Consider the following 17,415-nt stretch of genomic DNA (forward strand, 5'->3'; position numbering starts at 1 on the left):
TAAGATAGTGCAAGCACATGTTTGGTGCTTGTAAGCAGCGCACATTGAGGCGAGAGCACAGGGCGGTGTGGTGCGTGGAGGCTTGGCGAGCGCCGTGGGCCCCTAAGCGAGCAGCTGTCTTGCTCTGTGCTAAGGAAGGGTTTTCTTGAATTATTAATAATAAGATAATGTATGTATGAACCACTGTTAGTGGCGTAAAATATAAAATAAAAATTATATAGAGCTCTGTGGCTTTAAGAAAGTACAGTAGGCGGGCTCAAACCGTCATGCAGCGTAAGCAGGAAGCGACAGAGTGACAACACTTTGTGGAGTTATATTCCACATCACACACATCTACAACAGATGTAAACAAAAAACGAACAAATTGCGCAATTTAAAAGATTTTGCATTTGACCGGCTGTGTGCGTAAAGCACTGAGTTTGCTTCCAGTGATCAATGGATTATGGTCATCATATTATGGTAAGAAAACAGGTTGTCCGGAACTCCCCTTTTAAGACCTGGAACGCACCTGTGTCACCTAACCACCATTATTTAGTGGATTGCCGTCCTACCGTATATATTCTTTCACAGTGAATGTTTTTTAAGTCAAATCTTTGCTTCTGGGGGTCCCTGGAAGGCTGGAACAAAATATTTTCAGATCGTCGTCCGCAGCCAAATTCAGATAATTCCGGTGGTCCTTGAAAAGGTTTGAGAACGACTGACAGAAACAAAACTGCCATGAAAAAATGTCAAGACATTTAGTAGAAAACCGGTCTCAGGTCTCAATGAATTAAAGCAACAGTTGAGGATTTGACTGTGTAGGCAGGTGGGCTGGTGGATGTTGGGGAATCAACAGGCCCATAGAGGTGACAGGTGGTAGATACCGGCTGTCGGGGCTGTGCGTGTGTTGTTCAGAGCCTCTGCGCAGTTCAGTTAAGAAGGAAGTAAATCATACCCATTCAGCTGCAGTACGGACGGGGCTGTGTTTGGATTTGAGGATTTGTTTTAGGGTCTGGCGTGTACACTACACATCCATCAGGGTGCAAACCCCCTTTGTTGACGACGGCAGGGCTCTGTTCTTTGTCTCGCTGTTTTTTCTGCTTTCTTTACCTCTGGCTTGAATGCCTCCTCGTCAGTCTGCTTTATGTGTTTCTGTTTCAGATGCACAGAGTGTAACCTACCCTTCTTTCTTTCTTTCTTTCTTTCTTTCTTTCTTTCACGTCTTTCTTTCTTTCTTTCTTTCTTTCTTTCACGTCTTTCTTTCTTTCTTTCTTTCTTTCTTTCACGTCTTTCTTTCTTTCACGTCTTTCTTTCTTTCTTTCTTGCTTTCTTTATTGCTTATGCTCTAACTCTCCCCCCTCTCTCTCTCTCCAGGATGGCTCCAAGCAGAGGCAGGTGAGGAAGAAGACAGTCTCCTTCAGCTCCATGCCAAACGACCGGCAGATCAACAGCACGGCGGCCTGCATGGCCTTCATGATGGAGGGCTGCGAGATGAAGAAGGTGCGCTCCAACTCCCGCATGTACAACCGGTACTTCCTCCTGGACCCGGACATGCGCTGGCTGCGCTGGGAGCCCTCCAAGAAGGACTCGGAAAAAGCCAAGCTGGAGATCAAGAGCATCAAGGAGGTCCGTCCGGGAAAGAAGACACCGGTGCTGCGCAGCAACGGCCTCTCGGACCAGTTCCCCGACGAGTGTGCCTTCTCCATCATCTACGGCGACAACTACGAGTCTCTGGACCTCGTGGCCAGCACGGCGGACGTGGTCAGCACGTGGGTGATGGGCCTGAGGTATCTGGTGTCGTACGGCCGGCACGCTGTGGACGTGGTGGAGCCCAGCCAGCCTAGCCTGAGGACCTCCTGGATCGGCTCCGTGTTTGAGCTGGCGGACATGGAGAAGGAGGGACACATAGATCTGTTCAGGGCCACCCAGATCGTCAAGGGCCTCAACCCGGGGATGAAAGAGTCGCGGATAGAGCTGAAATTCAAGGAGCTCCAGAAAGCCAAGGACCAGTACGGCGAGGACATCAACGCGGACACGTTTGTGGAGGCGTACTGCGAGCTGTGCACGCGGCCCGAGACCTTCTTCCTGCTGGTGCAGTTCTCCAGCAACAAGGAGTACCTGGACAGCAAGGACCTGATGATGTTCATGGAAGTGGAGCAGGGCGTGGAGGGTGTGACGGAGGACATGTGCAGGGACATCGTCCAGAGGTTCGAGCCGTCCTCCGAGGGCCGCGAGAGGGCCTACCTCTCCATCGACGGCTTCACGCACTACCTCCTCTCCTCCGAGTGCCACATCTTCGACCCGCAGCACAAGCGCGTGTGTCAGGACATGAGCCAGCCGCTGTCCCACTACTACATCAACGCCTCGCACAACGCCTCCCTGCTGGAGGACCACTTCTGGGGCTCGTCGGACATCAGCAGCTACATCCGAGCGCTGCGGATGGGCTGCCGCAGCCTCGAGGTCGTAGTGTGGGACGGCCCAGACAACGAGCCTGTGGTGTACGTGGGCAGCTCCGTGGCCTCCCAGCTGGCCTTCTCTAAGGTCTTGGACGTTATAAACCAGTACGCGTTTGAGAGCTCCGAGTATCCGCTGATCCTCTGTCTGGTGACCCACTGCTGCATCCCCCAGCAGAGGGTCATGGCCCGGCACATGAAGAAGATCCTCGGGGACAAGCTGTACGTCGACCCTCCCAACAGAGAGCAGCACTACCTGCCCTCCCCGGAGAAACTCAAGGGTAAGATCCTCCTGAAGGGGAAGAGGCTGCTCCCCAGCTGCACCGACTCCGAAGGGGAGGTGACGGACGAGGAGGAGGGCTTGGAGATGTCCAGGAGAGTGGGGGGCGCCGACGAGAAGGAGTTTAACGGCCTGGCAAGTAAGAGACTCCGGCTTTGTAAAGAGCTGTCAGACCTCGTGTCTCTCTGCAAGTCCGTCCAATTCAGGGACTTTGAGACCTCGAAGAGGGATCAGAAGTACTGGGAGATCAGCTCCTTCAACGAGGTCGACGCGAACCGGTTTGCCAACGAGTTCCCGGAGGATTTTGTCTGCTACAACAAACGCTTCCTCTCCAGGATATATCCCACGCCGATGCGGATCGACGCCAGCAACATGAACCCCCAGGATTTCTGGAAGTGCGGCTGCCAGATCGTGGCCATGAACTACCAGACGCCGGGGCTGATGATGGACCTCAACCTGGGCTGGTTCAGGCAGAACGGGAACTGTGGCTACGTGCTGCGGCCGGCCATCATGCGGGAGGAGGTGTCCTACTTCAGCGCCAACGCCCGGGACCATCTGCCCGGCGTGTCGGCCCAGCTCCTCCACATCAAGGTCATCAGCGGACAGAACCTGCCCAAGCCCCGCGGCTCCGCCGCCAAGGGCGACGTGGTGGAGCCCTACATCTACGTGGAGATCCACGGCATCCCGGCCGACTGTGCCGAGCAGAGGACTAAAACCGTGTCTCAGAACGGCGACAATCCCATTTTCGAGGAGAGCTTCGACTTCCAGATCAACCTGCCCGAGCTGGCCGCGCTGCGCTTCGTGGTGCTGGACGACGACTACATCGGAGACGAGTTCATCGGCCAGTACACCATCCCCTTCGAGTGCCTCCAGCCCGGTTACAGGCACGTCCCCCTGCAGTCCTTGACCGGGGAGTTCCTGGCCAACACCACTCTGTTTGTCCATGTGGCCATCACTAACAGGCGGGGCGGGGGCAAGGCCCATAAGAGGGGTTTGTCGGTGAGGAAAGGCAGGAAGGCCCGGGAGTACACCTCCACCAAAACCACAGGGATCAAGGTGGTGGACGAGCTCTTCAGGGCTTCCACCCAACCCATCCGGGAGGCCACAGACCTCCGTGAGAATGTGCAGGTAAGGACCGGGATAGTTTTTCTATATTGTTTTGGTAGAGGTTCCTGAAGCTGCAGTATCATGCCCACGATGCATTGCGAGAACAGGCAAAGCTGGGCGATGTAGGTATAGTATAACATAAGCAGGTTAGTCAATAACATATACTGTATGTCTAGGTGTTTAGGCATTACATTCAGGGCTGCTGCTGGGCAATTGGATGCCCTAAGCATAATATATTTGTGGTGCCCCCCCTCCCGAACGCACACAGTGACATGTGCGCGAGCGTGCAAATATCCTACATGCAATGTGTCGCGGGATGGAGGGAGGGATGCGTTCCAGCATCGAAGTGTATATCTTTACTTCTGTAAATGTTCTGATGAATTGAAAATGGAGGACCCTAATGTAAACAAGTCTAGTGCTTTTCGGTTTTGTCCTTAAAGTAGCAGTTTTTGTATTGACTTTCGTTTGAAATGTACCCATTCTACATACTTTTTTTTACTGTGACTGCGATTGGATCATTATTGGCTCATTTTGGTGCTGCCCGCAGTGCCTGCACCATGGTGCCCTACGCACAATGCATGCTGTGCATGTGCCTAGCACACTGTGAAGAAAAAGGCATTAACAAATTAATAATATCATGGGCTTGTTCTCTGTGTTTACACTTCAGTGAATAGCGACCAAACTAGTTGCTGAGAGCCCGGCTGGTTTTACGGCTGTTACAGATATAGCTGTGTCATTAATTATGCTCTGTTAACACAGTATGTTGTAGGGAGGAGGGACACTAAAGGGACAATGTTGTAAAATTAAAGAAAAGAGGTTTATGTGTAATCATTAATGAGCTAGAATTGGCACATAGAGGGGAGCTCTATGTTGCTAGGCACATACAGTAGGTCCCTATTTTTGTACATTACCCCTTATACCTAAACTTCTTTACCTTTTTTACTATTTTGATATTTTGACAATTTTAGAATACTTCCGATCTACATCGACACATTGGAAGCTTGTAGATCGGCTATTTGATTTTTTTTAAATGTATCTCAAAATAGTAAAGGAAAATAGGTGTTATTCTGTAGACTCCGTAGATGCAAACCACCATTGATTTCATGGTATCCTCTATTGCAGGTTTGAATCGCTTTATTTCTTCAAGTAATATCTTTCTTTGCCGTTTGGTTTGCCATTTCAGTTGCAGTGACCGAAGGACATAATATTATGAAGCTTGTCACAGCTGCTCTATCAGTGTTATGTTATACAGTATACATGCTCGGCTGCATATCGGTATCACCAGCAGCTCTCTGTTTTTGGTCTGGCGGACCGACGGCTTTTATATTTGAATGCATTTGCTTCATGCTTTGAGCTTTATTCGCTGCCTGAGCTGTTGACACTGCTCCATTGCACAGAGCATTTTGGCTCCATCAACAATATCCTATCTCAGCATGTTTCCTTAATAAAATATCCGCCAGCATTCAGCATTCGCCAGGAACCGTCAATGCAGTGGGGCATTGGCAAATATTGAGGTTCGAGTTTCCTTTTTTTTGTTATTTTGCCCTTATTTTATTATTGTATTGTTTATAATAATTATATATTATAATAATAATTATATATTATATTGTTTTCCCTTTTGTTCTTATTGTTTATTTCCATATAGTTGTCTTTACATTCTTTACTGAAATATAATAAGAGTTCAGATTATTCCATGTGAGGTTTTAAATGGCAAGCTCGTCCTCAATTAACGGGCAACGATTCAGGATGCACTGCATGCAAGAAGAAGAGATCAGACAGAATTTCAAGTCCAATAAGCTCTGTGCTTGAGTCAACACCCTGATGCCTATTTTATGCTCAGTTGCACGACTGAAAATGGTAGACCTACAACCTCACAATGCATTGCATCTGCAACACACTGTGAACTTGTAGATCGGCTATTTTGTTATACGTGACACCGTCGTTCGGCGAAGTATGAACCGGGCTTAACACTGCCAGGATGACATTCTGTTTTAACGAGTACCTCTGCTGCAGCCAGGTTCCCCTCTGAACCTCACAAACTGGGGTGTTGAGCAAGCTTAAAACTAGGCCAATATTGCATGTACGGACCGGGGGGCTATTCCCTAGATACTTGAAGACATTAAAATACACTTTACAGTAAATTCCGTATCCACTGAGGTCAACTACCCAGATCTATCAGCCTGTCTGTCTTCAGTAGAACATTTCCAATGCCACGTTTTCCTTCACAATTCCGATACGTAAAATTGTGTATCGGACAATATCGAGTCCCAATACGATACCACTGGTATGTGATATTGGATCGGTACATAGACTTCGCCAAATCGCCAATGCCCGATCCAGCATTTTAGGCCGTTATGGTCGGAGGAGGCCTTTCTGGTTCTGGTATTGGAGCAGCTTCCTTCTAGTGAGGGCTTCTGCAGAGAGCTTGCTTGCTTGGTTGTTTCCTCTGTCTACTAAGTTCAGTCTAATGGCAGGGCAAACAGAAGGCCAGGCCAAAGTAAATAAGCGGTGATGTGATTAGAGATCCTGTGGCATGTTGTCATACATTGCTCAGTTGTTGAAATAGGCATGCATAAAAGGACATCTGTTTTTTTCCGCCCAAGATCCAGATACATTGAGATTTGTTTTCGTTCCGGAGGTAAAAATTGATCTATGACTATTTTAGATTGGCAGTAAAGTTAGCCTCAGTGATATGAGAGAAGGGTTGTTTCCCAATTGAATCATATTTGACGGTACAAGAATATTTTTTCAAATCCCATAGCTTCTTCAGTGCATGAGTCATTATAATATCTAGTCGAAAAGCAAGACATGAATGTGGGTAATTGTGATGCTCAGCCAGTCAATCTGAGTCAGTCTAATCTAACACATCCTAACTATGACTGATGTCCAATCAAATAACTTCTGCTAAGTATGGAAGTAATCACAGACGCTCCATGTGTCACAGCTGACACTGGGCGGCGCAACCAAGTATAAAACAGGCTTAATCAGTTCAGTAGATCTGAACCATCTCTCACTGGTAAGAAATGAATAACCCTGTATGGGGGAAGAAAATTGCATCCAGAACGATTCGGCGCAAGATACAGTAGCTTGATTGATTCTTTATTTAAGTGTCATGCTTCCGAAGAAGCCCAGCCCATATGGACTTACAGGACACTTTTTACAGTTTACATAAACAATGACAAAAAACACAGTTTGCAAACGATGATCTAGTGAATATTAGACTTACACCCAAGATTCTTACAAGGCAGATTACATAATATACAACATAAAATAAAATAAACCATTAGGCCTGTAACAGGAGACGCATGGACCTACTTTTTTTTTTTTTTTTAAGATATTTTTTTGCGGCTTACGCCTTTTATTGATTTTTTTTAAGGGACAGATAGTAGGCTGACAGGAAACGGGAGAGAGATGGGGGGATGACATGCGGTAAAGGCCGTGTCGGGTCCGGGAGTCGAACCCGCGGCACACCGCGACTGGATCACCAGTCCGGTGCCCAGACCGTTACGCTACGGCCTGGGCCCGCATGGACCTACTTGAAGAGCTGAGATTGTGTTCTACTCCAGGCTCTAGAAACAAACTGTGCTGTCCTAAATACTTCATTATTAAATAACCATTCTAACTTCTGACCATTATCTTCCTAGAATAGTTCAGGATTTTGTTGTGGCATTGACTCAAATAGTGGAACCCTCAAATCACCATACAGGGAACAATAAAACATAACATTAAATTCATTTTCCACATCATTTAGGTCACATGCATTACATAATCTATTTTCTTCTGGCACCGCTGAAAACCGGCCTATACCTCAATAGCCAGTAGCATTGAGGTATTCTTTGTTTTGTTTTTTTCTATTAGGTTTGAAATGTAAATTCCCCTTAGTGAAATAAAGAGACAAAGCGGGAGAGAGGGGGATGATCTAAAGAAGATAAATGAAGGTTCGACTGGAAAACGAAAGGGAGGCCTCTAAGCCTTTCAGTGCATGCGATAAATAGAGGGGCTTCAAGCACTTGTAGAAGCCAGCTGTGTTGAGCCATGGTGTGTCTGATCTGTTAGGGCAGGCTCCGGCTAGCAGGCGACAGACAGGCCACAGTCCCTGGTGGGTGGTGAGGCATGGTCACTTCCCACAGGGCCACTGCCACTTGTACAGTAGGCCTGCTTTGGCAGTTTGTCCACTTCCTCGCTCAACACAGATTGAGAATGAAAACCTCCTGAGATAGGCAGGGGAGAAAAAGCTGAACAGAATGGACATTGCCATGTAGGGGGGCATGGTGGCGCAGTCGGTATAGCGCTGTCTCCTCACAGTTAGAAGGTCCTGGGTTCGATTCCCGCTGTGGGGCGTGTTCTCTCCTCCGCGACTATCAGTGCCCATACCCTAGGTGGGGTTGGTGAAAGGGCCTTTCTGTGTGGAGTTTGCATGTTCTCCCCGTGTCCCCTTAGCCTGGCTAATAAGCCAGACGCGAATCAGCGTGATGTGTGATGTGAGTCTTGTGTCCCCTAGTGTAGGTAGGTACCTTCGCAAAAAACATGCAGTAATCCTGGTCCCTAAACTGCCTCCCCTTGGCCAGCCGGGGCACCTGATGCAGGGGAAAGGAACTGATTGGAATAACGTCCTCCTTACACGTCCAACCAGGGAAACTCCCTGCTGTCAGGTGAAAAGAAGCGGCTTGGACTCCTCATACATGAAGGAAGCATGAGGACAGTCTGTTTTTATTAATTATAATTAAAGGCCTATGTCGTCATAATAAGCTTGTAGATCGACTATTATTACATTTAAAGCACAGCAACCTGGATTTGAACCAGGCCAAACCAAGCAGCTACTGCCCAGCCAATGGTGAATCACCCCTTGGCCAAGGGAGGTATAGAGCACCGAAGTCTGACGTCACTTTCAGTAGAGGGCGTCAGTCCCCAGGTTCATGTATTTGTTTAGTTGCATTGAAATCCCCATTGAGGCGATTTTAGATCGCCTCATATAACAACTGTGTTTGAAAAATAAACATGTCACCCCGGCCGCTTCACTCATATGGATATGAAGAATTAACTGACTGAGAGAAAACGCTAATGTTACTGCTGCTGAATTAGTTAGATTTTCGCTAGAAACAGACTGTATCATATATGAGTGACTGACTGTTGCAAACGATACAGAGACACCTCCCTGACAATAACGCAGAGACAGCTTGTTTATTTTTGGACCGCAACGCTTATAGTAGACGATATTAAGATCACCCCATGTTATTCTCCATAGAGAAATTACTTCCGCGAACCAGGGGAATCGTCGGGATGAGCGAGTTACGTCAGGACTTCGGTGCTCTATTCATCTTTTGAGACAACAGGTGCTCTGCTACACTTTGACCATCAATCTACCAGGAAACCAGATCCGGACAAGCCCCCTCCTAGATTGTGGCCCAAGTAAACAATAACAGAGATGACTGAGGTTTATGCACTGCCCAGCACAATAAGTAAGCCCTACCGAGCCCATCTCCTGTAGCGTGACTTCTGAAACAATTCAAGGTCAACATGCATGTCGGGACAGGATTGTAGGCTGATTCAGGGTGCATAATTATGTTTTCGTGTGGATTTCTCCTTTAACGCCCAATCCAAGCCTTGATGCTGAGGGAGGCACTGGGTCCCATTTTCCAGAGTCTTTGGTATGACCCGGTCGGGAATCGAACCCGACCTCCCAGTCTCAGGGCAGACACTCTTAACCACGAGGCCACTGAGCTGGTTACTACTGCCCAGCACAAGGTAGATGCCAAAGGGGAGCATGTCCACATTTAGACCCAGGCAGGAAATTGATTACAGCCCAGTAATCGGGAGACTGAATGAACAAAGCTCTCTCCTCGGGGCTCGATGGACTCTGGAGCAGGAAGTCTGGCAGGCCAGAGTTGTACAGAGTTTCAGTGGTGGACAAAGTACTTCTCAACCCCAGTGCTTGTGTCAAAGCATGGATGGACCTGGTCAAATACTGTATTTATCAACTACTGTACAAGTGAAAGTTGCTCCGTCCTTGGTTTTTAAATTACTTATGTGTTCAAAAAGTACACATATATATATATATGCAGGCCATAGAGAACTTCCCCAGTGAAAGGAAGGATACAGCACACTCCAGAGACGCTCAGGACAAGGTTATGTTTGCTTCATTTTTTATTGCACAATGCGTTTTGCCGTGTAGGCTTCGTCAGGTGCTTTGCTCATGCAAAACACCTGACGAAAACATACATTACCCACTTCAGCTCAATTCAGAACACGGGCACATTCTTTATAATGAGTACTTTTGCTTTTGTACTTAAAGTATATTTCGGTACCAATACTTTTGTACTCAAGTACATTTTAATTTCCTGTCTTTTTCATGTAACAGACTATCTCTATGTTGCAGTATTGATACTTTTACATAAGAAGAGTGTGAGTACTTTTTCCACCACTGTCGAATACTCAAGTAACGTACAGATACTCAAAGAATTAACTTCGTTATTGTCACCACTGTCAGATGGACTGTGTGGCAGTGTGGTGCTGTTGCAGGAAGGCTGGCAGGCCAGAGTTTTACATGTTCTATGTATGCATGCCAGGCAGCATCAGGGAGAGAGAGAGAAACAAAAGTGGCAGTGTAACCGGACACACAGTTCTCATTTGGGGAACGCTGGGAAGGCCTGGGGTGGGTGGTTGGGGGGGGGGGGGGGGGGTAATTCAAATCACAAGCCTCCAGTTAGGGGTTGTACAGCCAGGACCTGAATACACTGTAGCTTTTATTGCACAACAATAATTGGACACTCATACGCACGCTTGCTTATGTACAGAACTACACACACACACACACACACACACACACACACACACACACACACACACGGTAAACAAAAGTAAAGACAGAAAGAAAAGGCACACACACACACACACAGTCTTTCCCAGGACTTGTGGTCTAATCATAATGCAACTGTAATGCCCCTCACCTATTCAAGCTCTAACCCTTCCACCAATGACTGCTTTTCTTTTCTGTGTGTGCCTGCAGTGCACTCGGTGCCGGTGGTCTGCAGCGTGTTGGGGGCTGTGGCTGAGGCTATGCATACAGATGCTGGCCAGCATTTCCCCTGGCTCCCCTCGCTGTCTCCAGGAAGGTCGGGCCCCACAGTGACAGCACATCCTCTGGGGTGGTGGGGTGGTGGAGGGGGATGGAGGTCCAACCCAGGGAGACGGGCCTTTCCCACACTGCAGAGTGTGTGGACTGGTTCCCAAATACCAACGCCAGCTCTCTCTCTTTCTCTGAATTGTTTTTGTCACCCTCTCTCATTCTGTGTCCTTTTCTTTCTCAGCTGCTCCCTACCCACTCTCCCTCTCTCACTCTCCCCAAGTCTTCCTTCCAGCTCTCTCTCTCTGTCTCTCTCTCTCTCTCTCTCTGTCTCTCTCTGTCTCTGTCTCTGTCTCTCTCTCTCTCTCTCTCTCTCTCTCTGTCTCTCTCTCTCTCTCTCTCTCTCTCTCTCTCTCTCCTGCCTTTGTCTTATTTTTCCCTTCATCATGTCTCATCTTTTGCTGGTTCACTTGTTCTTTCCCTTTCCAGTTTAATCTTTCAACAAAGAGCAATCTGGGCTCGGATGAAAGACATCCCGTCTTTCATCCGTCAGCCCAGATTGCTGTTTGTTTTCCTCCTCCTGTTCCCTTGTTTCTCTCTCTCTCTCTCCACACTGATTAAACTGTGGAAAACAGTGGTCTTTATTTGGGGCTCAGATTCCCATGGCGGCACAATATTGCAGAACTGTACTGAAAGAGGCCAGAATAGAACTACAGACTGGTGTGGTCCGGTCCGGATGGGCTCAAGGGAAGAAAGAAAACTGATTGAAGGACTGTGGCATAAAAACACAGGTGTACATTTTCAGTGGATATAGACATCTTGGCGCCACCCTTATCCCTAAACATATTTGCCATTTTTTACTATTTTGAAAAACATTTTAAAATAGTTCAACTAGCCGATCTACATCGAGACATTGTGAGCTTGTAGATCGGCTATTTGAACTATAAGGTTTTTTTAAATAGTGAAAAATGGCTAATTAGTTTAGGGTTAAGATATAGCCCTTACTGTAAAGGGATAGTGTGATTGACCTGCGTGAGGAAGATGGTACAAAAGTAGGGGTGTGAGAGGTAAGGCAGTAGAGCAGCCAGATGGCAACCGTGAGGTTCCCAGTTCGATCCCTGTGGGCTCCCCCAGAGTTAATGTCGAAGTGAGCAAGAACCCCTAATTGCTTCTGATGTGCATGTTGGTGCATGGTTTCCTCCGCCATACTGTAGGTGGGTGTATGTGTGTGTGTGTGTGTGTGTGTGTGTGTGTGTGTGTGTGTGAATGGGTGAATGTAATGCACAATCTATGTAAAGTGCTTTGGATAAAAGTGCAATAGCAATGCACCATTTACCATGAAAGAAGAGGAGACGGAGGAGTCGTGAGTAGCGGGACTGGATGTGCTGCAGTGCCTGCAGGCTGTGGTCAGGGGTTTGTGTTCAGAGCCTTGGAGCTGTTGAATGAAGTCACGAATTTCACGATAGCTGCTGCTAGATTGACTCTCACCAAGACAAACATATCATCATGACACTATCTTATCTGTCTCTGCTCTGAGGAGAGTATCGGCAGCATCAGGTCTTGTTCAAGGTCATTTATCTACGATGGTCAACGTGTTTGCCAAGCAACGGCACTGCAGTTTGCCTTAGGAACATTGATTGTGGTGTATTGACAGAACAGTGTTTGGAGAGGATAGAAGGCACACAGTTAGCCTATAAGTACTGCAGACTGAACTATGTTCTGATTACGCTCCTTCCATGTGAATCAATATCTACGAATGCTCATGGAGAGAGAGAGAGAGAGAAATACCAGCAAACCATACACTGTACATTATTAATTACAGTTGTCTAAAGTAACTGATTGATTGAAAATGTTTTGCAGAATGGGTACAGTTCAAGGAAAGTACAGGTCAATACAAAATCTGCTAAGAGGATAAAACCAGAAAAAGACTTACATAAGGGTCCTCCATTGCACAACTAAGAGGCTGTACTTAAGTACAATTTTGAGAAACCTTACGGTTAATTCTACTACAGTACATCTCAGAGGCAAATGTTGTACTTTTACTCCACTACATTATTTGACTTTATAGATTTTGATTATTATTACAACACATACATTAACCACTTCAGGCCCATATACATTTCGGCCATTTGAAAGTAGCCAATCTACAAGCTCACAAAAAAAAATCTATACATTTGAAAAAATTCTGCATAATGAGTACGTTCTACTTTTGGTACATTAACCCATTTTGAGTGGGAACCCCTTTTGGTGTTAGCATTATGTTATGCTTTAGCTATTGAAAAATAGCAGATCATAGCGCGCCACCGAGTGGCTCGCTACGAGCTTGTAGGTCTGCTATTTTTGAAAAATCGAAGAACGTAGCTTTTTCAGAAAACTGTCATTTTCAATTTTACATTTTACATTTTGATACCAATACTTTTGTACTTTTTACTCGAGTCAATTGTGCGTTCGGGACTTGTTACTTCTCAGAATGCCATGGTGTCCTTCAAGGAGCTGTGCGGCCTGACGCCGGCGGCCAACATGAAGCAGTGCATCCTGACCGTGTCCACGTGGCTGATGAACAGCGAGAGGACCCTGAGGGTGACGGTGGACCTCGGTGAGACCTACCCCACCATGGAGGCAGAGGGGCCCGTTCCAGAGCTGCTGCGCAAGGTCCTCAACGCATACGACATGGTAATTAATTACGCAAACCAGAACACACAAATGAGTAGACCGACCACCCAACCGATTTAGGGTCCGATGCTGATCACGATTTTGGAGGGTCCAAGACCACAGATTACCAATGCTTTGACAGATATTTTGTAAGACATTTTAAAAAGGGCAGAGGACGTAGAGCAGGTCGTCCAATGATCCGTGGGTCGGCGGTTCAAATTCCGGCTCCTCCTGTCCACATGTCGAAGTGTCCTTGGGCAAGACACTGAACCCTACATTGCCTCCAGTAAGTTGGTCGGTGCTAGCATGCCACCATTGGTGTGTGAATGTGGGAAGTGAGGACGCTGGCATCGACTGTTCGCCATTCGCCGCTTCACCTCCCAATGTATGAATGAATGGACCATTGTAAAGTGTTGCGCTATAAAATTGCAGTCCATTATTTTAAAGACAGACGTGGTGCTCTAAGCCCCAGACACTATGACTCAGACATAATGGTCGGATTGACAGTGCGACGTAGGTGTGAACCTCTAGTTTTTGAAAATGCCCAAAACAGGGATTACAGGTTGAAAGTGTTGGTTGATACTTGTCTAATAATGGCGGATATTTCGGCAAAACGTATACACTGGTCTGACTACATCCACAACCACGCACAGTCGCACACACCTGCACAAACTTCCGAAGCGCCTTATATACTTTATGAAATTTGGACGATAATGCTCTTATATTTTTTTATCATCCCGCTAAATACAGGAACAGGAATAAAATGCCAAACCACTCAAGCATTGTAGTGTGATAACATTGCCTTCCCTGTGGTGCTGTGATAAGCACTTCCTGCTCTGTGCAGTGTTCCATGCTTAACTGTTTAGCTGATGTGCTCACATAAATAAATCAGGACAAGGGCCTGCTACACTGTAAGATACTGAGTGCTCATTTAACTAAAATTGATACATGGACACTGAGGATTCTTCTGTGTATAGAGATGGTTAACTGGCTCCTTGCATATTTATTAGTTAGTGTAGGTCCAGCATTTCACAAAGCATGGGCGAGCTATGTTATAATTTAAACATGTGCTTGCCGTTTGAGAATGGCTACTAATGAGATGATGTTTCCGCAACTAATAACTGTGCAGCTTAATAGCGGTTCAATACCCTGGCTCGTGCCTCGGAACAAAGAATGTGGTATTCTCTCTCACTTATTCAGTACGACACAAAAGGGAAGCAGAGGAGCTATTGTTGTCTTCGGTGTAACTAAACAACACCTATAGTGACCTTTATAGCCTGTGTGTGCCGAGCTCGTGTCAGCCAGCTCGAATATTTATGCGTTCGCTTTCCAAACCTTATCCCCACCGGCGCAACGGCCCCACTCTACAAGAACCAGCGGTGTAAAGTAACTAAGTACATTTACTCAAGTACTGTACTTACAGTAAGTACGATTTTGAGGTAGGCCTACTTATTTACGTACGGTATTTCCACATTTTATCTATGAATAAAACATTACTTTAGTTACTAGTTACTTTGTAGATTTTGATTATTATCACAAAACACACTAACACCTTCAGCCTTCATGTACATTTCGTCCATTTGAAAAAAGCCGATCTACAAGCTCATTGTGAGCATGTAGATCTGCTGTTTTCAATATATATATATATATATATATATATATATATATATTTGAAAACTTTTGATTTCCGGGCTTTTTCTCGTAAAACAGAGTATCGCAGTTATTGATACTTTTACTCAAGTAATGAATGAGAGTACATTTTTCCACCACTGCTCGCTGGCTGGTGCACAGCCCCACTCCCCACGAGAACAGAGGCTGCAGTGTGTGTGTGTGCGTCTGCATACAGTATGTCTGCATACAGCTGAAGGACTGCGTGACCTAGAGCTGCCAACACTATGCACTATACTATACTGTACACCGTTGGTATGTCTGCAGCCAGTCGGCCGGCCGGCCCGGCGTGTCCTCAGGCTGCCCCACGTGGGCTGCAGTCACTCAGGCATTCTGACCGTCCTGTGAACCAAGCATCAGCACATTGGAACTCTGTGGTCAGCCGCCCCGAGAGACCCGGGCTGGCCGAGTCCAACGGCAGCCCGCAAGAAACCTGCTGCTTCAAGCACCAGATGTGCGCCTGCCCTGTACACACACGCACACACATGCACAGTTTGCACACACACACACACACACACACACACACACACACACACACACATACATACACACACACACACACACACACACACAAACACATACGCACACGAGCGCACCAAGGTTATAATAGTTTTGGATTTTTCATTATTGTTTAGTTTTAGTTAATTTTGACTATTTGACTATTGTTTTATAATTCAGTTAGTTTTAGTTTGTTTTTGGAGCGGGTTTGCTAGATTTAATTTTGTTTTTAGTTTTTGTGACAATTTTAGTTCAGTTTTTATTAGTTTAAGGGCCATTTGCACCAAGAAAGATTAAGCCTTAATCTGGTTTAAATCAAGGTTTATCTATTAATCCGACTAGTGTTAGTGTTAGTTTTATTTTTTCAGCCCTTTTCAATCCTTCACCTGACAAATAAGTTACAGTAGGTGCAGGATTAAAAAGGGCCAGAGTAAGTACTGTGTAATAAAAACTCAAAAATAGAATTTAAAAATAAAATATTCAGTTACAGATTAAGCATGCACACACACACACACACACACACACACACACACACACACACACACACACACACACACACACAGTACGCCTGAGGGCGAGGTTGTGTGTACAGGCCATATATGGAGCGTGTCTTGTGTGTACCGGGTGTGATGAGGTCAAATCTACATATGGAATGTCAAAACAGGTCAGTATATGGAGATCTAATGGTATCAGCTATCAGTCAAAAGGGAGACATCGAAGAGGAATAATGGATGGGGAAGGATCAACATATGGAATGTCAGAAGTCAGAACAGGTTCTGACACATATCCATATACTAATATTGATGACATCAGGGATCTCCATATAATGGCTTAATTGCGACAGCAAGACGCATTTACTATGATATGGCCGCACGCAGCCCTCCTCTGGCGGTGGGGCGCCTATGTTTTAATTTCCACTAACAACAATTACTTTTATCAAGGAGAAATCTCGTTTTACTCATTCCATATTGGTATATCTCCATTTTTTCTTTTTCTTTTTGCCTCCTCCCTTTTTTCCGTATGCCCATGCATCCCTACAGTTTGTCTGTTTTAACTTTACAGAAGACTAGTATGTTTGACTTAACATACTACAGCGGGCATTGGGCAATGGCACAAACATAACCCTGTGTTCCCTCTCCTTCAGATGATCCAGACCAGCAGAACGCTCATCGAGTCGGCCGATGTGGTCTACTGCAAGCTCACGCAAGCACAACGGGCAGGTAAGCTAGAGAGAGAGAGGGGGGGGGGGTTAGTAGTTATGTCTGTCTTCTGAGTTCATAAAGGTTTCACCAGTGAATAGTATAAAGTATGAACACGAGCTTGACTAAATAATAACTATTATTGGATCCATTGGAACACAGTTTCTTTGGTTTTGGACAGTACAGTTGTGTAAGCTTTCAGTCTATATCCAATCTTGATAGATTGTACTCTATGATGTATGGTACAGTATGCACTGCAGGACTCAATTATCTGTCTCTTGTCCATGTGCATTCTATATGGTTCAACAACAGCTCTGTCATAAGCATGGCGTGGGATTGGTGTCGTCAGAATAGCCCATTCATCAGTGAGTGAGTCAGCCCAGGGTAGTCATCTTGTCTGAGTGAGTGCAGGTGAATACAATCAGCCTCCCGGATAAAGAGCTGCCAGAGACAGGATCCAGGGAGCGTAAACGTCCTTCATTTCACAGAGTGATATAGACGAAAGCTGAAAGGATG

General features: G+C 46.2%; 1 protein-coding gene across 2 annotated transcripts in view; it reads left to right on the plus strand.

Moving 5' to 3' along the window:
• Positions 1-17,415, plus strand: part of LOC310869342 (inactive phospholipase C-like protein 2) — a 97,235-nt gene that overhangs the window by 58,845 nt on the left and 20,975 nt on the right. For both annotated transcript variants that reach the window (XR_014570149.1, XM_083780030.1), the window contains exons 2-4: positions 1,354-3,840; positions 13,352-13,555; positions 16,845-16,920. Coding sequence is in view for 1 of the 2 variants with exons in the window: in XM_083780030.1 (XP_083636156.1) it covers positions 1,354-3,840; positions 13,352-13,555; positions 16,845-16,920 (2,767 nt within the window). In the remaining variant the exon portion in view is untranslated. The remainder of the gene's footprint in view (positions 1-1,353; positions 3,841-13,351; positions 13,556-16,844; positions 16,921-17,415) is intronic.

This window comes from Protomyctophum parallelum, assembly GCF_964188405.1.
Source record: "Protomyctophum parallelum genome assembly, chromosome: 13".
Lineage (NCBI taxonomy): Eukaryota > Metazoa > Chordata > Actinopteri > Myctophiformes > Myctophidae > Protomyctophum > Protomyctophum parallelum.